Source organism: Mesoplodon mirus (assembly GCF_964341445.2).
Source record: "Mesoplodon mirus genome assembly, chromosome: 1".
Taxonomy (NCBI): domain Eukaryota; kingdom Metazoa; phylum Chordata; class Mammalia; order Artiodactyla; family Ziphiidae; genus Mesoplodon; species Mesoplodon mirus.
In genome coordinates, this window is record NC_138976.1 from 42890956 (window position 1) to 42914788 (window position 23833).

Below are 23833 nucleotides of genomic sequence, written 5' to 3' on the forward strand. Positions count from 1 at the left end.
AGTATTTAATAGGATAGTCTGATGCTGGCAACAAAATGATATGCTACCCTCTCTCAATCCACACTGAAGCAGGTACTAAACCATATTTTCTACTCAAGGTTCCTTCCCCAAAGAAGCAGAATTATTCACTGTTCATCAAACATAAAGGTCTCTGGGCTTCCCTGGTGGTGCAGTGGTTAAGCATCCGCCTGCCAATGCAGGGGACACGGGTTCAAGCCCTGGTCCAGGAAGATCCCACATGCCGTGGAGCTGCTAAGCCTGTGCGCCACAACTACTGAGCCTGCGCTCTAGAGCCCGCGAGCCACAACTACTGAAGCCCGGGCACCTAGAGCCCGTGCTCTGCAACAAGAGAAGCCACCACAACGAGAAGCCCACGCACCGCAACAAAGTGTAGCCCCCACTCGCCACAACGAGAGAAAGCCCACGCGCAGCAACAAAGACCCAACACAGCCAAAAATAAATACATAAATAAATAAATTTATATTTAAAAAAACATAAAAGTTTCACTGAACTTTGGCTCTAATGGTTCATCTCAGTTTAGAGTAATTCCCTAACATTCACTTAACAGAAACTTGACCAGTCCTTTACGGCCCAACTCAAGCCATATATATTTCATAAAACCTTCATAAGTCACTGAAAATCAATCCAAGATTATAGGTGTGATCCACTTAATAGTCTAAGAACACTGAGCACAAAACCTACACTGTAACTTACACTTAATTCTCCCTTAGACATATTTGGGCAGTCACCCAACGCTCAGTCTAATGTTCTTTCCACTATCTCACCTAGGCATACTTCAACTGGACATGGATTTCAAAACAGTCGAAGGGTAAGCACATGAGTTATCGCTTTGCTTATACTCAGCTGGCTCCCTTTCCACCTGCAGCTGCTCCAAGTCTTTACTCCTCTCCTTAAGAGCACTATTCTAAACACACATCACCATCACTAAAAGCCTAACCCTCTGTTCACCAAGAAAATAGAAGCCATCATGGTGTGAATCCCTCCACCATTCCTCCCCACCCACTTAGAAATATACCTGTATCTTCATCACCTTAACCTTCATTCTCCTGTTTCAGTAAGTCCCTATTCTTTTCCTGAGGTTAATTTCTCTACAATGTTCTTGATCCCATCCTCTCTTGAAGTTCAAGCTGTCACTCTATCATTTGTTCCTTTCCCTTACCTTCATTCTCTCCCTAAGGCTCTTTCCTCTCAAACAACGAACATGCTTATTTCTCCAATCATTTATGCCCAAGCATCTACTGAACTTACTATGTGCCAGGCACTGTTCTGTGTGCTAGGGTTATCGACAGGATTTCTGCACTCACAAAGCTTATATTTCAGTGAGTGAGGCTAATAATAAAAGATAATTGAAAATGATGGTTTCTCACAGTAGATATGTGCTATGAAGAAAATAAAGCAGGGTGATTCAACTGAGGTGGAGCTGGATAGAAGAGAATGAGGGGATAAATCTGCTTAGATTGGCTGTTGAGACCTCACTGGGACGGTAACATTTTTTTAAAAATATATTTATTTATTTATTTGGCTGCACCGGGTCTTAGTTGCGGCATGCGGGATCTAGTTCCCTCACTAGGGATGGAACCTGGGCCCCCTGCATTGGGAGCACGGAGTCTTAACCACTGGACCACCAGAGAAGTCCCTGGAACAGTAACATTTAAGTGGCCAGGAAGGAGCCAGCTATGTAAAACCTGGGGACACGACCTTAGTGTGTTTAATGAGATAAGGATCTCACGACTTATCATAATGAGTCTAGTGAAGCAGTGGTACAAAAAAAAAGTCTGAGGCAGACACTAGATCACATAGGTCAAAGGGAAGAAGTTTGAATTTTATTCTACATGCAACATGAAGCCACTGGAGGATCTTAAGCAGGGAATGACATGATTCAATTATTTTCAAACCTCAAATATACAATACTCCCGTCTTTAGGGCGACAGAATTCGTATTTCCACAGTTTGAAATTACTGCTATGTGCTCTCTAACCTGTTATTTAAAAGTTAGAAAATTTTAACCCAAGAAACTACCTGAACATCTGTATTTAATGCTATATCCTATATAAACTGGCTTTAAATGAAAGTTAAAATCAGAGGATAGGGAATATGTGTGGTTAACAAACTTGATAAACCACACATGTTGATTTTTTTCCATTTATTGACATAGTTTAGAAATCACAATCCACATTTTTATTGCACCCTTTCCCAAATTTTGAACTTCTAATTCAAAAATTCAAACTCACCTCGACAAGCTTCTTCAAAATCTTGGGTTATGTCCACCCAGTTTGTATTGCTTTTTTCCATCTTTTCTGGTATACTGAGCTCCCATCCTGAATCATCATCGTCTACAGAAGCTTTCATAACCATTATTCCTATAAAATTAATATTGGTGTAAAAGAGAGGATGTAGCTTTCAGGGCAAGAGTATTTGCAAACCATGTGCGTTTAAGTATTGGATGAAAGTCTTACTTAAAGTCTTTAAGCAGAGCTCTTCTGAGTTTGAGGACCGCACTGTAAAAACCTACCTTACTGCAATTAAATCCCACGTCAATTAACACTGCTGCTGCTTTGCCTATTTAGGAAGAAAAAATCACAAACCATCCCACCACTGGCCCAAAGAGAACCAACTCCAGAGCTTCCTACTTTCAACACTGGCCACAAATAACCAAGGCACTCTTCAGAGTCCCCTCTCGAAGCCCAAGACCCCAGCAACTACTCAAGTCAAGGTGGTCCTTCACCTGCCCGGAGCTCGCCGGGCCAACCTCTCCCGGCCCGGCCGGACCCCTACACAGCTTGTCCGGGGGGCATGGGGTGAGGGAGCGCACCGCCGGGCCCCAGCCGCCGGGCCCAGGGCGGGGGCGCACCTGAGGAGGAGACCGCCCCACCCGGGTCAGCCCGGCCCGGCCCCAGCCCCACGGGCACGGAGGCGAGGAGAGGGCTGTCGTCGCGCGGGACAACTGGCACGCCCGGTGCCAGGTCGTCGCCCCGATAACACTGAGTAAGGCCAGGGCCCCGGCGGGCAGCGGGCACGGGGAAGCCCGCAGCTCCTACCTGAAGCGCGACGGAACGGCAGGGGCCGCAGGGTGACCTGGCGTCCCCAGGGTCCGCCACGCGCGCGGGGTGCTGCGGCTCTCTGACACGGGAGGGAAGAAGTCTCAATGGCTCCGCACGGCGGTTCCTACCTACTTCTCCCGTGGCCACCCGCGCTGCCACGCACCGCCCAAATCGCGGAAATAACGACGCCGCCTGGGCCGCCGCCGCCGACCCCTCCCCTCTCAGCCCAGCCCGACCGGCCGCGTGCGCGCATGCGTACGCCCGGTGCGCGCGACCCCGCCTCCTCTCCCTCACGCCTTGGGACTTCGCGCTCCCTGAACACACCCCCTTCCTCGCTACCGACAGCCTTCGTCCAGGGCGGATATCTTCTCTTCTCGCGGGACTAGAGCCAATCGCGAGACCGGAAGCTACCTTCCTTCTCCAGCCTGCGGCCTTGGCCTGGGTAGTGAGGGGGCGAGTGCCGGTAAGGGGCGGAGCCTGAGGACCCAGAGCCCGCCCCGCTTCGCGCCGCGCGGTTCCCTGGGAAATTCTTAGAAAGGTGCCGGGGAGGTGCGAGGAAGCGTTGGAAGTACGCGGAGGCCTTAGTTGTTGGGGCCTTGCATGAAGAGCCCAGCTATGAGAGCTCCATCGAGCTGGTGCTCCCTGACACCGGTTTTATGTTTCCTAGAGAGCCTTTACATGGTTTAGATTTTTCCTGAAATTAATAAAATCAGTTTTAAAGTGGGGTTACATAAGTAGACCAGTATGGGTAGGAAACGTAACGCATTCTTATCACTACATAGCCATTAAAATGGCCAGAATTTAAAAGACGGTATCAAATGTTGACAACATGGAGCAGCTGGACCTCTCATATGTTCCTGATGGGAATCCAAAATGGTCCAACCACTTTAGTAAACAGTTTGTCTTTTACTATAAAATTAATCATGCGTTTACATGATCCAGCAATTACACTCCTAGGTATTTACTTAGGAATGAAAATGTGCACACACAAAAGCTTTTTTTTCTTGGTGAAGCCACATTAATTTCTTTTTTAAGTGAATTTGACTTTCAGTGCAGTTCCAATTCATGCTTTTAGACATACATGATCTCCAAAATGTTAAAGTAATTTCAGTCAATTGAGCCTTCAATGGCAAAGCTTATAAATTATATTTATTAGTATGGTCAAGATAAGAAAGGAGTTTGGGCTTTGATTATAAAATGCAGCATCCTTCTCTGATTCTCTTAGCTAAACTTTTCCTCTTCTTTTTTCCATTCTTTTCTTTGCTGTCTTCCATCTTTCTGGCTCGAATTTCCCTCATTAAATCAAAAAACACCTTGTCAACATTAGCTCGTGTTTTAGCAGATGTTTCCACATAGTTAACTTTCCACTGATCGGCTCTGGCTTTTGCCTCTTCTTAGCTTTATTTTTAATGATCAAAAACTGGAAACAACCATAATGTTCATCATCTGGTGAATGGATAAACAACTTGTGGCATATCCATACAATGATATGTAATTATTCATATAATGAATAGTAATTATCGACAAACAGGGATGACCACTTGACATGCAAAAATATGAATCTCATAAAACATTATTCTGAGCAAAGGAAATCAGAGTATGAGCAAAAGAGTATGATTCCATTTATATGAAATTCTAAAAAAGACTAATCTATCATGACAAAACAGAACCGTGACTGCCAGGAGATGAGGTGGGTGTCAAGGAAGGATTAATTGGAATAGGGCTAGGTGATTTGAGGGGATGGAGACGTTCTGTATCTTGATTATGGTGGTGGTTATATGGCCGAATTCATTTGTAAAAGTTCATTGAAGTACACACAACGTGTGCATTTTACTGTGTGCAAATCAAACCTCAGTGAAGTTGATTTTAAAAACAGAAAAATATACATCTTCCTGTCTCATATAGAATAATGTTTCCTAAGGGCAGGAGCTTTAACTATTTTGATCAAAGTTGTATCCCTACCATAAAAAGCAGTGGTTGGCCTATAGTAGGTACTCACTAAATACACTGAAGATAAGAATATAGAAAAGAATTACAGTAAAACAAATTTATATTGTTTCTCCAAAAGCATTTGATGATCTTTTCAGAGGCCATAAGAAATCTAGAAAAGGATGAACTGACTGCATTTGAGTTATTCAGTATTATGTGTAGATTGTGACAAAAACCAATACAGCACACAAAAAAACAAAGCAAAACACCAAATTTTTGAAATAAGACTGCATCCAAAATAACTCAAAAAAAAAGTTAGAAAGAAAAGAAAAAGAAAAATCACCAGAACAAAGTAGCCAAGTGAAACAGGATTTTCTTAATTTCTTTACTAAAACCGTAATTTATTTGAAATTCAAATTTATTTTCACAACTTCTAATTATCTCTCTGCTTTAGAAACCATTTTCCCTGAGAAGGAGAGGTTTAACTTATGATGCCATCCATATGCTTCACAGTGTTGAAAAATGAGTGTTTTACACATTAGTTAGACTGCATATTGAATAAACGAATGCAAAGGAACTGTTTGACAAATAGTTGGTCTACCTAAACAAGCCTATAGATGTCGAATAGATGGGCATTTTTGGAAAGCTGGAAACTAACTGCTATGAGTTTAAGTCTTGACTTGTATAATCCTAAGTATTCCATGCTTAAACATTTGTGTTGAGAGGAAATTTAACTTGACGTCATCACATTGTACTGACACCGGGAACCAGTAAAACATGATTTTGATAAAAGAAGAGCTGCCAAAGTGAATTTTATGTTTGAATGTATTCAGTTTTACCACTAAATAAAAGAAGCTAAGGATGTCCTAAAGTCTATAGGCAGTTCAGAGAAATGCTTTCAGAAAAGGAAATAGAGCCCAGCGAAGACTGCCACTGTGTCCTCCCTGCTGTCAGCTGCACACAGTGGGGTGTCACTCCAGAACCTTGCTTCAGACATGATTCCCCCCATCCATTAAACCACTGATGTCTCTTAAAAAAAAAAAAAGAAAAGAAAAGAAAGAAAGAAAAGAAAAGGAAATAGAAAGAGTAAAAATATCCTACTGTATCACCATGTTTCTGTGACAAAAAGAAAAATGGCATTATCTTTTACTAGGTATAGGTAATATCAGTTTAGTTAGTTCTATCATATTTACATTCTCCTTATTAAAAGTCTTATATTTTATGTATTTTAAGATACAGTAATCCAATAAAGAGTTATAAAAAAGTTAAAGTAAACTTCTGTGTTAAGGGGTAATGTATAAGTATCCTCTGTATGATGTTTCTAGTTATATTTTTCTCACACATTAAATAGTTGTTCCAGGCTTCCCTGGTGGCGCAGTGGTTGAGAGTCCGCCTGCCGATTCAGGGGACACGGGTTCGTGCCCCGGTCCGGGAGGATCCCACATTCCGCGGAGCAGCTGGGCCCGTGAGCCATGGCCGCCGGGCCTGTGCATCCGGAGCCTGTGCTCCGCAGCCGGGAGAGGCCACAGCAGCGAGAGGCCCGCGTACCACACACACACGCACAAAAAATGTACCAGAAGGAAATGACTCCAACTGCCAAGATTCCTGTCTTCTCGTGGAAGCAATTCTTTGGCCCAGCAATTCTTTACTACATTATCTTTCTGGTGCTTTCAAGTAGATGTTTTCTATATTTTGTTCAGCTTTTATGGTCATCAATGGCAGTATTGGTCAAGTAGAAGAGAAGCCTAGCCTACAGGTACACTGAGCATCTTCACTTCTGGACTAAAATCAGTATTTCTGATTTGTAAATTTAACTTGGTGCAGGTATTTTGGCTGTATGTATGTTATTTTAAACACTTTATGAACAGTAAAATGGTAGTAATGTGTGACTTTTGATGATAACAGAGGACTTGAACTTCTTAATCTCTCAGAACATAAAAATTCTATTTTAATAATAAACATAAAGTTGGAAATTTTTATTTTACCAAGTACATAAAAAATTATAAAAATTAATGTTAACCATCATCATTATTTCATAAAAGAAAGAATTTTGATACAAAAAATCAGTAAGGACATAATCTCATAAAGGAAGATCCTTTTAACTGGATAAATCAGTATTATGTAAAGTTCAGTAATTTGTTGTTATTTTTATCCTTTCATCAAGAATCAGTGAAAATTTGATTATCTGGAAACAGAGGTGTACAGATTGGTGTTTTGGAGCTATTGCCTTATACTATTTAGTTTATTCTCTAAAATGGTATTTTTTAAATAACACAAAAATCTAAATATAAAACATTATTGAATAAAATGCATGTAGGTTACCAATGAAAAGTCTCTCAAAATCACCAGTCTCATGCTAAATTAAGTGAAAAACAGATTCTCAGTTATGTGCCAACAGAATCAAGCTGGCAATGATCTTTTTCTGCATTGATGAAGAAATCTGACAAGTATTTTTATACTTTAGGAATACAGAGATGTTCCCAAAAAAGTGGCCACATTGCATCTTCAAGTCAACATGACACTCAGAGCTACAATTTATCAAGTATGAAGAATAATTAAAAATATAGAATATTTTGGAGGTTATTTTCAAAGGATATGACAATAATTTCTAGTGGGTTTTTCAAAAGGACTCTGGTCAAATAATATTTCCTGGAAGACTTTACATTCATAGAGGACAAAACCTAAATAATATTAATGCAAATTCACACAAGTCTCCATATTTCACAAGGAGAACAAGATGGGTATTTTTGTGAAAGTTTCAACTTAACATCTTATTAAATAAGATCCTTTGAATTTGATTTATGATGCAAAATAAAATTCTCTCTTTATAGCTGCAGAGGAGATGGTACATCACTTTTATGTTTTAAATAGACTTTTAGTTAATTATGAGGATTTAAATTAATTAGCATGTTTTTAAAAAGCCTATTTTTTGAATTTACTTCCAGATATAGAGAAAGGATGAATAAGATATTACCTACAAAACAACGAAATAAGGAGCTTATGGCATTTTTATTTGCCAGTCTCTCAGTTTTGTTCTTTTTAAATCAGATTTAAATCTGCATGAGATCTCTTAATATTTGAGCTTCAGATTTGCTTTCTCTTAAATACAAAATGGGCACTTTTCAATCCTTAAAAGAAAGCTTTTGATGCATTCTTTCAAGACTACAATATATGCAACATTTTCTCACTATTATCACTATATACAGGCTTACCATAGTTCACAATATTGCTAATATTCAATTTTTACCCTTAAATTTCCCCAAAAGTCAACCTGTCTATGTAACTAAGTCCCATCTCTCAGACTGTTGCAATGTAGCAGCTTCCTTTTTTCTATGTGAGTACACGATAATCCTAAACAAATTCTAATTAACAAGAATATTGACCTCATATTTCTTGCCAAATAACAGCACATACTCATCCTTTGTTGACAGAGGTAAAATCTGGAGTCATGAAATTCCAGAGGACAATGACCACCATAGCAGTAGTGAGCAGATTTTAGATGTAGCCAAGGATTGCTGCCCTGTTCCATAAAGGCCAGCTTAGTCCTCAATCTTTGAATAAAGTGTAAAACTCCATACGGTAGAAATTGTACTATTTTATTCTATCAAACTGTAGTATTTTATTTATGTCATGGAAGCTGTGAACCTTTTCAATATGGAGAGTTGGAAGATAATTCATGTTGGAGGTATTACAACATGTACGTATAAGGTGAACATATAATTTCTCATCCAAACTGGGATACTTCTGAGAGTATAAAGGGGTGCTATTAATAATTATACCGAAATATTAAGTGTAAACTGGGATGGTACTGTGCAAACTTAAACCTATAAGGCAAGAAATGGACCAAATGCATGGCAAGTATGGGAAAGCATAGGTTCCACATATAAAATAGGTACCTTTACGAGTTGTAATTTTTTTTTCTTTAAGTTGAAATTCCTATCAAAATCCCAATGGCATTTTTCACAGAAATAGAAAAAACAATCCTAAAATTTCTATGGAACCATAAAAGACCCCAAATAGCTAAAGCAATCTTGAGCAAGAAGAACAAAGCTGGAAGCATCATGCTCCCTGATTTTAAACTATATTATGAAGGTGATACTGGCATAAAAAGAGACACATTGACCAATGGAATAGAGAACCTGAAATAAGCTTACGCATATATGGTTAACTAATTTTCAACAAAGGTCCCAAGAATATTAAATGGGAAAGGATAGTCTCTAATAAATGGTGTTGGGAAAACTGGATATCAACCTGCAAAAGAATCAAACTGAACCATTATCCGTACACAAAAATCAACTCAAAATGAATTAAAGACTTAAATGTAAAACAAAAACCATAAAACTCCTAGAAGAAACCACAGGGAAAAAGCTACTTGACATTGATCTTGGCAATGATTTTTTTGGAATTGACACCCACAGCACAGGCAACAAAAGCAAAAACAAACAAGTGGGGAAGCTGCAAGTTTCACCATAGGAACAATGTGGAAATATGCAAGGGTCATATTTTTAGCACAGCCTAGGGTCTGGTGCTGTTACTGACATTTTGCAACAATATAGGAACCCAGTATATTCTCAATGGGATAAAACAGAGAAGTGCCAGTCTGCAAAGTTAGAACTCTGTCATACCCAGCTCAATATTCAGCTACTTGTTTGCCTTCATCTGCTCAGTCATCACATCCATCATCCCAGGTGAAAAACAAAACATCTTAGTGATCCTTCACACAGTGATGAATGATGTGTAAAAACAGGTACAGAAATTAGAGATACTTACATTTTTTGTACACTGATATGACAATCAAAAAATGTATTATTATTGTATTCTTAGGCTACCAAATCATGCAAACAGTCACAGTTACCAGTTTGGGCCCATGATTTTTAGTGAAGGTCAATTTTACTCTTTTCTTCACAGAGAACCCTGTTCATCTTAAAATTGCAACTTAAAGTCCAGGTAGAATGCTGCTTAGTATTGATCAAGTATCAAGGTACTGGATTACTCTGGATTACTGAAACACACTTTTAATTCCAGTAATGATCTTTGTTCCAATCTTTGTCAATACAAAAGAGAGGATTAATAATCTTGTTCAGTCTTGGCATTGTGTAAAAGTTCCCCAGTAAGGACTGATGAAAATGAATACTAATCAGTTTCTGACCAAAAAATGTTTACCAGTAAATCAGGCTACCTCAGAAATTTTTGTGACATCTGGTCCCAGTACATGAACAAGTGGGGCAGCTTTGACAATACTGTAGAGCAATTACAAAAAACAAAAACAAAAACTGGGGATGGGAGCCTACCAATCTTACGTAATTATTTCTAGCATTTCCCTCTTGGCTTCTGAGCAAGGAAGGGAGTACACGTTTGTGTTACCAAGTGGCCATCGGTGTGCACCAAAGACAATCTGGGTGCAAGGACAGCCTGTCGGTTTTCTGATTTTGGAGAACAGCTAACATGTTTAAGAACAAAGAATGGCTATAGCTGTGACTGGATTATTGATAAGAGTAACAACATTTTGTAACAACCACAGCAGAATGTGACATGCTATTAGGAATTTTTATCTTGTCCAAAAGTAAGGAATCTTTAGAGGATTTTTGGTTTTGTTTTTTTGCTTTTTTTTTTTGGCAACTGTTTATGGACATGAAGGCAAAGGACCCAGAGGCATAACTAGAGTCAGTACAAATATTAACAGATTTTTGAAAAGTGAGATTATACATATGGGTCTAACAGTAAGTTCTGCCACCTGGGAAGATTGCACAAAAGGCAAAATGAATTTTTCACTAAATCATGTTGAAACAGACTGCAAACTCAGTGTTGCAATCCTCTGAACTTCCAGTCTTCTCTTCTGCATTATGTTTGAGTTTATTCATTAATTTTTATATGTCCTGATATGTATTTATAAATAACATATATATAGTCATATCAAGCAATGTTTAAATGACAGTAAAAAGCTTTAAAACTTTAGTGTTCAAAAAATATAATAGATCTTTCCAAGCATATATAAGATAATGATTAAAATGTAATGATTGTACCATCATAATTTAAGTGTTATGAAGAAGAAATAAATTTATATCTGGCCAAAAATACATAGTTAAAAAAAAGAAAAACACAGACTAGAGGCTTGTGTTTCTGGGATGATGGAGTAGGCATACTTTTCTTGATCCCTCTCACTAAGTACAAATAAAAACCCTGAAAATTATACATAAAATTAACATGAGAAGACTCTGATATGTGGAGAGAAGAAGGCAGACCAGCTAGGAGCCACAGGGTCCAAGGAACAACATGGTAGTAAGTTCCTTGGGTTTCCTTTTGGCCTCATATATCTCAGACTTGGAGCTAAAGAAGTCAGCAACTTGGAAACATCAATGTGCACAAACCACAATAGCCCCAACCACAGGCTGCTCTTTCTAGCCAAAGGATAAGGGAAAGGGCAGCTAGGCAAAGCAGAAAACTTTTAGACAATAACCACTCTATTCCAGCCAAATAACATAGAAAAAACTGTGGCCTCACCATCACCCACACCAGTAAAATCTGAGGAGAAAGCCTAGGCTAGGGTCCTAAACCTCCTGCAGGGGTGGTAGCAGAGAAAGCTGAGTAGGGAGCTGGAAATTTCATTCCAGCAACCAAACTCCACCTCTACCCCTGTGGAGACCACAGAAGGAGTCTGGACTTCTATTCACATCCGGCAGTAACAAGGCACCCTTCCCCCTCCTCACTGGGGAGACTGTCAGTGGAGATCATGTGAGGAGAGGTAACGGCCACCTGCCCAGTAGTACTGAGGTAGCCCCTCCTCAGGTGTCAATGGAGGCCAACTGGGGAATCTGGACATCTACTTCTATCCAGCAGTAATAAGACAGCATCTTCCCCTTCTCCTGTTGAAGGGGTGGCAAAGAAAGCCTCCCAAAACAGAGGGGTTAATTTACATCCAGAGTTTTATTGCATAATAGGAGAACATTCAGTTTTCAAAAAAATCACTTATTATACTAAGAACCAAGATCTCAACTGAATGAAAAAAGACAATCAATAGATGCCAACATGATGTGACAGAGATGCTAGAATTATCTGACAAAGATTTTAAAGCAGCCATGATAAAAATGCCTCAATAAGCAATTATGCACACATTTGAAACAAATGAAAAGATTGAAAGCTTCAGCAAAGAAATTGAAAATCTCAGCAAAGGTAGATAAAGATATAAAGAACTAAAGGAAAACTTTGGAGCTGGAAAACACAATAACCAAGTACAAAGCTTGGTAGAGGTGCTGAACAGCAGAATGGAGGGGACAGAGGAGAGAACGAGTGAACTGGGAGATAGAAAAATAGAAGTTACTCATTCTGGACAACGGAGAGAAAATAGACCGAAACAAAGTTGGCAGCATCTCAGGGACCTGTGAGATTATGAAAACATATGTGTCACTGCAGTCCTGGAGGGAGGGGAGAAAGAAGATGGGGCTGAAAAAGTACTGAAAGTACTGAAAGAAATAAGGACTGAAAACTTCCCAAATTTGACAAGACACGTCAACCTACAGATTCAAGATCTGAGTGAACCCCAAACAGGATAAACCTAAAGAAATCCACACCAAGACATATCAACCAGCAGGATTTAAATAACATTTACAGAATACTCCACCAAACAACAGCAGAATACATATATTCCTCTTTTCAAGTGTCCATGGAACATAAATCAACAAATTTAAAAGAGTTGGAATCATACAAAAAATCCACACAGAGTATATTCCCTAACCAGAATGAAATCAAGTTAGAGATGAATACCAGATAGATAACAGGAAAATCTCCAAACACTTGGAAACTAAACACATTTCTAAATAGTCTATGAGTCAAAGAAGAAGTTTCAAAAGCAATTTTAAAATGCAGTGAACTGAATGAAAATGACAATATCCAAATTTGTGAAACATAGCTAAAACTATGAGAGGGAAATGTATAGCACTAAATGCATACATTAGAAAAGAGGAAGTCTCAAATCAATAACCTAAGCCCCCTCCTCAAGAATATAGAAGAAGTAGAGTAAAACAAACTAAAGAAAGCACAAGGAATGGGATAATAAAGATAAGGGCAGAAATCAATGAAATTTTAAAATAGAAAAACAAGAAAATAAAAGAAACGAAGAGCTGGTTCTTTGAAAAGATCAACGAAGTTGATAAATTACCAATATTAAGAAAGAAGCGGGGCTTCCCTGGTGGCACAGTGGTTGAGAGTCCGCTTGCCGATGCAGGGGACGCGGGTTCGTATCCCGGTCCAGGAGGATCCCACATGCCGTGGAGCGGCTGGGCCCGTGAGCCATGGCCGCGGGGCCTGCGCGTCTGGAGCCTGTGCTCCGCAACGAGAGAGGCCACAACAGTGAGAGGCCTGCGTACCGCAAAAAAAAAAAAAAAAAAATGCAAGCGTTGGATTAAATGATCTGTAAATTCCCTCCAGGTTCAAAATTTTAAAAAAGAAAAAAAAAAAAAAAAGAAAGAAGCAGAGAATATCACTACAAACCCTGCAGATATCAAAAGGAATACTTCCTCCCCTAAGACTGGGAAACAAGGCAAGAATGTCTGCTTTCATCACTCTTATTCAGCATAGTACTGGAATTTCTAAGTAGTAAGTCCAATACAATTAAGGCAATAAAAGGAAATAAAAGTTACATAGTTTGGAAAGAAAAAAATAAGACTGTCTTAATGCAGATGACATGATCATCTCCTTAGAAAGTTGATCGAAATACTCCTAGAGCTAATAAGTAAGTTTGGCAAGTTCAGATTAAAAGATAAATGTACAAAAATCAATTGTATTTTTATACACTAGCAGTGAACATCTAGACACCAAAATTAGAAATATGATACCATTTACAATTGCTCAAAAAAGGGAAATGTTTAGGTGTAAATTCAGCAAAAATGTACAGGACTCATATGCTGGAAACTACACAGTGCTGATAAGAGAAATCAAAGAGGATCCAAACAAATTGAGAGACATATTGTGTTCATGGATTGGAAGAGTCCACGTAGTAAATGTGTCAATTATTCCCAAACTGATATACAGGTTTAACATAATTTGTATCCAAACCTCACAAATTTTTTTGTGGATATAGACAAATTAGCCTAAAATGTATATGAAAAAGCAAAGAAACTAGACTAGCTAAAACAATTTTGAAAAAGAAGAGTAAAATGGGAGGATTCAGTCTACTTGTTTTCGAGACATTACATAGCTACAGTAATAAAAATGGTGTGATACTGAGAAGGGACAGACACATGGATGAATGGAAAAGAACAGAGAAACTAAAAATAGAGTCACACAGATATGTCAACTGACTTTTGACAAAAGTACAAGAGCAATTCAATGGAGGAATGATAGCTTCTTTGGCAAATGATGCTGGAGCAATTAGACACCCACAGGCAAAAACAAATGAACCTCAACTTCAGACTCACACCTTGTATAAAAGTGAATTTAAGTGGATTACAGACTTAAATATAAAATTATAAAGCTTTTAGAAAAAAAGCATAGCAGAAAATTTTGGGGATTTAGGACCAGGCAAGGAGTTCTCAGACTTGATCCAAAAAAGGAAAAATTGATAAATTGTGCACCATCAAAATTAAAAACTTTTGTTCTGTAAGAGACCCTGATAAAAGGATGCAAAAACACTAGGAGAAAACAAATGCAAGCCACAACTCTGACAAAAGAATACTATTTCGGGGCTTCCCTGGTGGCGCAGTGGTTGAGAGTCCGCCTGCCGATGCAGGGGACACGGGTTCATGCCCCGGTCTGGGAAGATCCCACATGCCGCGGAGCGGCTGGGCCTGTGAGCCATCGCCACTGAGCCTGTGCGAGCCTGTGCTCCGCAACGGGAGAGGCCACAACAGTGAGAGGCCCGTGTACCGCAAAAAAAAAAAAAAAAAAGAAAAAAAGAATACTATTTCAAATGTATAAAGAACTCTCCAAATTCAACAGTACAAAAAGCAAACAATACAGTAAAAACATGGGCAAAAGACATAAAGAGAGATTTCACTGAAGAACATATACAGATGGTAAACAAGTACTTGAAAAGTGTTCAACATCATTACCCACTAGGGAAATGAAAATAAAAACCACAATTAGAAATCACACCTAAACAGAATGGCTAAAATAAAAAATGCTGTTGGAGATGCAGAGAAACTAGATTACCTGATATGGCTGGTGGGAAAGTAAAATGGTACAGTCACGCTGGGAAACTGGAAGTTCCTTAAAATGCAACTAGCCTTCAATTTAGCAACTAACCTTCAATTTAGTATTTGCACTTCTGGGCATTTATTCCAGAGATATGAAAACCTATGTTCACACATAATCCTGTACATAAACATTTATAGTAGTTTATCCATAATAGTTGCAAACTGGAAACAATCGAGTTGTCCTTCAAGAGGTGAATAGTTAAACTGTGATACATTTGTACTGCAGAATACAACTCAGCAATAAAAAACAATGAACTATTGATACATGCAACAATGTGGACGAACCTCCAGAGAACTGTGTTGAATGGAAAGAAGCCAAAATAGTTACATACTATAGGACTCCATTTATATAAAATTTTAAATTTATTTAATTAATTAATTTTTTATTTTTGGCTGCGTTGGGTCTTCGTTGCTGTGTGTGGGCTTTCTCTACTTGTGGTGAGCGGGGGCCACTCTTCGTTGCAGTGCACAGGCCTCTCATTGCGGTGGCCTCTCCTGCTGCAGAACACGGGCTCTAGGCACGCGTGCGGGCTTCAGTAGTCGTGGCGCGTGGGCTCTAGAGCACAGGCTCAGCAGCTGCAGTGCACAGGCTCAGTTGCGGTGCACAGGCTCAGTTGCTCAGCTGCGTGATCTTCCCATATCACGGCTCGAACCCACGTCCCCTGCTTTGGCAGGCAGACTCCCAACCACTAAGCCACCAGGGAAGCCCTATATAACATTTTTGAAATGACAAAATTATAGGAAGGGAGGACAGAGTAGTGGTTGCCCAGGGTTGAGGATGGGGTGTGGGCTGGAGGGAAGCGGCTGTGACTTTCAAAGTACAACGCGGTGCTGGAATTGTTCTGTATCTTGACTACATCAATGTCAATATCCCAATTGAGATATTGCATTGATATTTGCAAGATGTTTCCATTAGGGTAAAGGGTGCATGAGACCTCTATTTTTTCCTACAACTGCATGTGAACCTACAGTTATCAAAAAAAGTTCATTAAAACACACACAGCAGACATAATTTATCTTCTCTGTCCCTTAAAATGTTACCTTTAGAAAATTTCCTGGCAACCTAAGAATCCTCACTATTTACTTCAATTTACTGTTATTCCAAGATCTCAAAGCCAGTTAGAACCTATAATCTAAGTTGACATTAAATCATTTAATCACTGCTAATATTAAGAACATATCAGAAAAATAAAACACCTTAAAACATCACCCGGATAGTATAAATGGAAAATCTCTGTAGGTCCACATAATTCAGCAGTGTTGGAAATTTACCAGAGCCAATTGTATAACAATGGTTTTAAAAATTCGGTTTAATTGAATCCATGTTTTCTTTTATATAGTACTTTTAAATAATGGTGTAAAGAATAAATGGAACTAATTTGGGAAGTTACAGTTAATTAGCCTTTTGCCAAAAACAAATTCAAACTTCGCATAAACTACAATGTCATGTTTGCATTTCATTTTTGCACTGTGATAAAAGTCAGGGTGAAGACGTCTATCCATCCTTTTACTCAAATTCATAAAAATAAATTTGTTTAGGAGTTTTTCAGCATTAGAAGATATAAGTAAATTTCACTAATGCTTAAAACAAAATTCTTCAAATTAATTTTATGGTCTAGTATTAAAGCCCTGAAAATTATAGTTCAAGATCCTAGTACAAGGAAAAGTTCTTTAAAGAATTTTTACAGCTACTGATTGTCCAATGCCAAGGGTGCCAATTTGTATCTCTTTGGTCCTAATCTTATAACTCTGTAGCAGGGGTACTGAGGAATACTTTAATAAACCAAAGTTACATTTATATTTGGTAAAGATAATATTTACCTTTAAGCAAAGGTTTCATAACTCAACTGAGTAATTGATTTTCACATGGAAAAGAAAAGGAATATATTCCAAGTATAAAACAATTATAAAATTTAGTTCTCTAAAGACCCAACTCTTTAATCTATTTCAAAGTATTTGTGCAGGTTATAACATATAATTTATTGCCTGGTTGTTTCATGAAGTCCACACTTTTATTTCTATCATCCTGAAAAGTTTTTCTCAAACTTACGCTCATATAAAGCATACATATTTTGGCTTCATTTGTTTTATTTACTTTTGTTTTCTGGGAGTCTTTGACACCTCTTATTTTAGATTTAGTGTGTACTTGGTAGTGTCTGGAACCAATCAAAATAAGAGCTCCACTGAATTTGACACTATACAACTTTACTTGCTAATTCTCTGTTAAGGTGGGCCATCCTATCTTATTCAAAAATAGCTTTCAAGGGAAACATTTCCTTTACCAAAAGTGTGACATAGCCCTTCCACCCCTGGAGGAACAGATTCCTTACCAAGGTGGGGAAAAACATTTACATAGCAGAGGCATCCTATCAAAATCTGACTTTTAGGAGGCCTTCCTTTGAGGCCAGGAGTCTCTTTCCCTAAGTCTGGGAGAATGATCCTTGAGTGGGGATCTTAGCAAGGGTGATATTAAAAATGTTTGACTATGTAAATGGCAGATGCCTGAACATTCAGGTACATGACAAACCAGCATACAACAGCTGCACATCAGAGCTGGATCCTTGCCCAGTACAGGTCTCTGACTCAGGGAATTCTTAAATGAGCAGCTTATAATGGAACTTATTGCTCTCTATTTCATTATGCACTTAAAAAAAGAAGATGAATTTGACCAATTAGATAGTGGGAGAGCCAGGTCCTAACGTGAAGATTTCAAAGCCACAGCAAAGCCTTGGAACTAGCACTCAAAGCTCTTCCCTCACAGTTTGACTTGGCTCATTATTATATTTCCGTTTTAATCCTGGTTGCTTGGGTAGAGTTTAGGAAGGAAAAGACTTTGTGCCTATGCACCATTTCACCTGAAATTTTAAAACGAAAGAGCATGCATTCACACAGCTGTCTGAGCTTCCCAGGAGTTGGATTTTCACTCTGGTGTTCATCCTCCAGGTGGCAGCAGTGCCTCTTACCAAAGAATGGCAATCGTATTAGCTCTGGTTTCGCGTCTGTCTGCGTGTCTCTCTATGGTATGCATCCTAGTTCCAACAGTGAAAGCAAACTCACAGTCCCAGACTCAAATCTTACAAAGTGAAAGGCTCACCTAAATCCTAATCTGAATAACTCTCAACCCTAGAAAATCGTCTCCCAAATCACTGTAATTGTGCGTGGTTGTCTGACGTAATGGAACTACTAGCTATTCAGAGAGAATGCATTTCCCCTCCTAAATGGCACGGTTAGACTGCATTTCCCAGCCTGCCTCGGGCTAGATGTGATTACATGACTGAATTTAGCTGGTGGCTTAGGAGTGGAAGTAACTCTACAGAAGCAAGTGTATGTATGCCTTCTGTCCCCTTTTCCCACTTCCACTATCTGGTTACAGACACTGAGCGCAGTCTCGATAGACTGGGAGCTAGAAGAGGGCGGTTGTCGGGGGCCGAAGCCCGTGGAGCTGCCGGGAGAAGCCGGTGCTCTCAGTGGAGAAATTACAAAAGGTTCTGATGATCATGATCCCACGTGGGTGAGAGACCAGCCCGTAGTTCGGGTCGGGGGCCAACTCTACTGTTTTCACCAGCCTAATGGGATAATAATCCCTTAGGTGTTTCCAAACAGTCCAGTTCCTTATCCACTCGGAACGCCTTCCGCTTTGCTGGGGTGTGTCCCGGTCCAGGAATAACCATACCAAGTAGAGAACAGAGAAACACCAGAGCGGCGTGAAGAGGAGGAAGAAGAGAAGAAGGGAAAAGAAAGGGCCCATGAAGAGGAAAGTGAGCACGTACTGGTAGGCGCTCAGTACTTCTAGCCGCTGTGTCTGCAGGGTTCTTCATGCTGCGGGAGGGCGGCGGGGCAGTGGAGACTCCCAGTCGCTCCCCTTCTGCCAGAAGGGCTCCAGGGCCCGGAGAACAAACGACCAAGGTTTCGATATGAGCCCGGGAAGCCTTTCTCGTCTGAGCGGCCAAGGCCTTGGGGCCCCCCGAGATTGCTTGTGGGGGGCTGTGTGCATGAGGAGACCCGTGGATCCGGAGCCCCAGAGGTCGCTCCTTCTCACCAATAGTTTCTCATTTCAACACCTTCCGGTTCTCAGAGGTATCGCTTTGACTACACTGTGTCAGTCATACTCCTGCGTGCACTTGAAAGTGAATTGAAACTGGTTAAAGACATATACTGTATGATATCACTTATATGTGGAACCTAAAAAATACAACAAGCTAGAATATAAAACAAAAAAGAAGCAGACTCACGGATATAGAGAACAAATTAGTGGTTCGGTGGGGGGGGGCCAATATAAGGGTGGAAGAGTGGGAGGTACAAACTATTAGATGTAAGATAGGCTCAAAGATATATTGTACAACGCAGGGAATAGAGCCAATATTTTGTAATAACTGTAAATGGAAAATAACCCTTAAAAAGGTATTAACATTTTTAAATTTAAAAAAATTTACATAGAAATAAAAGATCCCAATATCGCAAAGGCACTAGAAGAATAGGTAGGAAGGACTTGCTCTATCAGCTATGAAGATACTGCTATTTCTACTGCAATTAAGACACTGATATTGTCACAAGAATTAGAAAATAGATCAAAAGAAATAAAAGTCCAGGGGAAAGAAACTAAACAAACTGGTTTTACTAACAGTCAGGGCTAACCATGGATGGCTCTCTCCAGCTATTAGATTATGGTCTAGTAGGTGCAGCTGTTCAGTAACGATTTCAGAAAAGCTCACTGGTGGACAGCAGGAAATCCTAAAAGCAGAATTAAATTTCACTCTTGACTTTGGTAAAGCTAGTAAACCATTTAAATGAATATTTTATCTTTTTATAAGGACTGTGATTATTATGGCAGAATTTCATGGTCAACAAAACAGGTTCTAGATTTTCAATGATCATTTCATAGCTCATGTCTTCCCATCCTATGTGAGCACATGAATTTGTATACAATTTATTGCTCAGATCCTTTGAGGCCTACCTAATTCATGCCCCAATGCAGATAATCTTAATGTCAGGGAATGGAGGAATATTTTCTTCTAACCAAGAAGAGCTTTTCTTCTTTGTTGTCCATGCTAGATTTACTTGCCAAATGACTAACAGCTCTTTGCTGTTCCTAACAAAAACAGAACAGATTATAAATAGATATTAATGAGACACATTTTTAACATTGTTATTTTCCCAGTGCTATAGAGTGGAGATCTAGCTTACTGCGTGAATCTAAATTATATGCATTCAACTACATGTACTTGACAAAAAAAGAAAATTGATTACAACTATATACATATAATATATCTTACTGATGTCTTAAAGGATTTTAAAGAGGAATTTGGATTAACCTCAGTTTTGGTCTTTTATATTAGAACTTAACTTTCATGTATAGAACAATTCTACTATACCTAATTTTTTGAAATACGATTGCTGAAAGAAAACTGAAGCTTGGCAGCTTTCTGTAAAGTATAAACTAACTTGGATAATATATATATTTTTAAGTTTGCATGTGATAACTGTCATTAGCTTTACAGTCTTTACAAGACAATTTTAGATTCACTGAAGATAAAGTCTTTTAGCTGTCTTAAAGGTTAAATACTTATTACCTAAACAACTATGGACTTGTTTCAGCTGAATCATCCTTTTTCCCCAAACTGTGAGAACATTTTCTTCTGTTGCTTAGAGAAATTTCCAGCCAACAGTCACTGTTTTCATTTTTGTCTTTTCAAATGTTTTTTGATTAATGCTTGATTTCATGACACAGTACTTAATTTTTGCGATACTATTCTCATTCTATTGCTAGTATATTTTAAACCAATATTTTCAATTCAAGGAGCAATCACCAACTACTCTTCTGTGAATCACTTTGCTTGGGGAAGAAGAGAGGAGATAACCCTATCTCTGCCATTATACTAAATAACTGTTGCAGAGGAACAAAATTTGTTGTTGCCCTAATAACAATTAATAATAATTAATTGTTATTAATAATAATTAATAACAATTAATCATTTCAAACTGAAAACAGTCAAGGTCCAAAAGAACCTTTGACTTTCCCCCTAACTGCCTAGAAGAATGTAGATACGGGACCAGAAGGGTGGTATCACCATAGATATAACTACAGTGTGAATTAGGTGTGTAGACAAGGAGGAACCTAGCACACAGAGTCTGTTTGTTAAAATTCCTTTCTGTGTCCCATTGTCTCTGCATTGCCCAGCAAACATTTGTTTACCAAACATTTGCTTTTTCATTTCCACATGAATTGCCTTCCTCCCCTTGAAGTCCCAAACCACTACCCCCAACATCCTCTTTTGTTTTTAGCTGAAGATGGTATTTAAAGTGAGGGTTTCAGCCAGTTGGAAGAGTTACTTCAGTTTCCCTGGGTCCCTCCCTTGTATATATGTTACTAAATGATTGTTTGACTTCCTCATATTAATCTGTCTCATGTCAATTTAATTCTTAGACCAGCCAGAAGAACCTAGAGGGGTAGAGGAAAATTCTTCCTCCCTAACACTGATGCATGAAATGTGTGGAATATATACTAAAATGAGTCTTACAAGAAACATGATGTCTTAGTCAGCTTGGGCTGCTATAACAAAATGCCATCAATTCGATGATGTTTCAACAATAGAAATTTGTTTCTCATAGTACTTGAGGTTGGAAGCCCCAGATTATGGTGCCAGCTTGGTCAAGTTCTGGTGAGAATCCTCTTCTGGGTTGCAGATGACTGACTTCTCATTGTATCCTCACATGGCTGAAAAAGGGGCAAGCTGTGTTCTCTGGCCTCTTTTTATAAGGACACTAATCCCATTCATGTGGGCCTCACCCTCATAACTTAATTACCTCCAAATACCATCACACTGGGGGTTAGATTTCAACATATGGATTTTGGGGGGACACAAACGTTCAGTCCCTAACATATGAGAGATGAATTTTCAAGAATAGTTAATCCCAACCATGGAAATATGTGGAAAGACTTCGGGGAGGAGGGCATATTTGAATTGGACAGTGAAGAGTAAAAGTGAGTCTGGATTTCTCAAGTCATAAAATCTGGTATATAAAAATGGAATTTTTTTCCCCCAAAACTGAACTTTTATCTCAAGCCCCCCTTTCTGCCTGATATCAGAAAATTTAATCTAGACACTTCCAGATAAGCTCAGACAAATGTAGAGAGTTCTTATGAATTTCCATTGCAATTCAGTCAAACACAGCTTGTCAAGGTGTAGTCCATGGACTTTTTTTCCTGTGGGAAATGCAGACTCTTAGCCCCAACCCCAGATCTTCTGAATCAGAATCAAGATTTTATCAGAAGTCCCTAAATCAGAATCAGCAGTTTAACAAGATTCCCAGGTATCTGGGAACAAGGGAAGTTCCTCAGCTTTGTTTTAGAGAAGTTTCTCTGGAGACTGTGGTCTAAAACCACAGAGAGAAAACAGCTGCTGCTATGTGAAAATGTTATGTAAGTCTTTTTGATAACATGGTTAGTTTGTTTTTTCCTAAGTTCACAATGGGAACATTCTGAGTTGGAGGGAGCCACTGTGTTACCTTATTGCTAATACCCTGCACAGAAATGTTGATAACCCATAGGTATGCTTTTACAGAACCATGGGTGTGATCCTAAAGTCACAAAGTGGTTTTTCCACAATCAATCTGGAGAAAAATAAAGAAGTAGTGGCATTTAAAAATATTCCCAAACTCTGGTTCTAAGTCTTACATTTGATGAAGCTTCCTAGAAAACAAATTCTATGTGAAGCAGGACTGTTTTCAATGAACAAAAATTCTGGGAGGTTGTTGGAATTGCTTTTTAAAATCCACTTGAGGGACTTCCCTGGTGGCGCAGTGGTTAAGAATCCGCCTGCCAAGGCAGGGACACGGGTTCGAGCCGTGGTCCGGGAAGATCCCACATGCCACAGAGTGACTAAGCCTGTGCGCCACAAGTACTGAGCCTTTGCTCTAGAGCACGCAAGCCACAACTGCTGAGCCCATGCGCCTAGAGCCCATGCTCCACAACAAGAGAAGCCACAGCAATGAGAAGCCCGCACACCGCAGCGAAGAGTAGTCCCCACTTGCCGCAACTAGAGAAAGCTCGGGCGCAGCAACAAAGACCCAACGCAGCCAAACAAAAATAAAGTTAAATTTTAAAAAAATCCACTTGAGTTCTAGCTTCTGGAGTCAGGCACTGGGCTTTCCTTGTCTTTTTGGTTGTATCTCCACTGTACCAAGCGACCACCTTCCAAATTGTATGTGCTGCATTGTGGAAGTGAATTACAATTTCTTATTCATTTGATATAGCTGTTGGAGTGGAACCAAGAGAGGGTCCTGAGCCAAATAACACTTGGAAAAAAGATTTGTGAACCTACAGTACATCATTTTTCAGAGGGCTCATTCTGATATGCTGGCATACATACCTCTATGTGATGACTTGGATCCAAAAAGTACAAATTGCCTAAGTCTTTATAATTTTCAGGAGAGGAGAATGTGTCTTTTAGGAGCACATCCCACTAGAGAGTAGGTCCATAAAGAGACTTAATGGTACATTGTCTTCTGGAAGCCCTTTACACATGCAATCATGGATCAAAGAAGACTTCTGTAAACTGAAGTTCTAGGCAAATGTAATTAACAAAATTACTCTAATTACCCAATGAAATGATTTATTTAAAATTGCTTAGTGAAGTGATTTAGAAGTAACAAT

The 23833-nt window shown here is 39.2% G+C and overlaps 1 protein-coding gene across 3 annotated transcripts in view; it reads right to left on the reverse strand.

Moving 5' to 3' along the window:
* The window catches only part of NAA35 (N-alpha-acetyltransferase 35, NatC auxiliary subunit), a 101016-nt gene extending 97704 nt beyond the window's left edge, over window positions 1–3312 (reverse strand). The window contains exons 1-2 of one of the 3 annotated variants that reach the window (XM_082606446.1): window positions 3190–3312; window positions 2252–2380 (exon numbers count right to left, since the gene is read on the reverse strand). In XM_082606446.1, coding sequence (XP_082462572.1) covers window positions 2252–2375 — 124 coding nt within the window. In that variant the 5' untranslated portion in view covers window positions 2376–2380; window positions 3190–3312. The other 2 variants (XM_082606445.1, XM_082606447.1) reach the window with 2 other exon arrangements.
* Between the last annotated feature and the right edge of the window lie 20521 nt (window positions 3313–23833).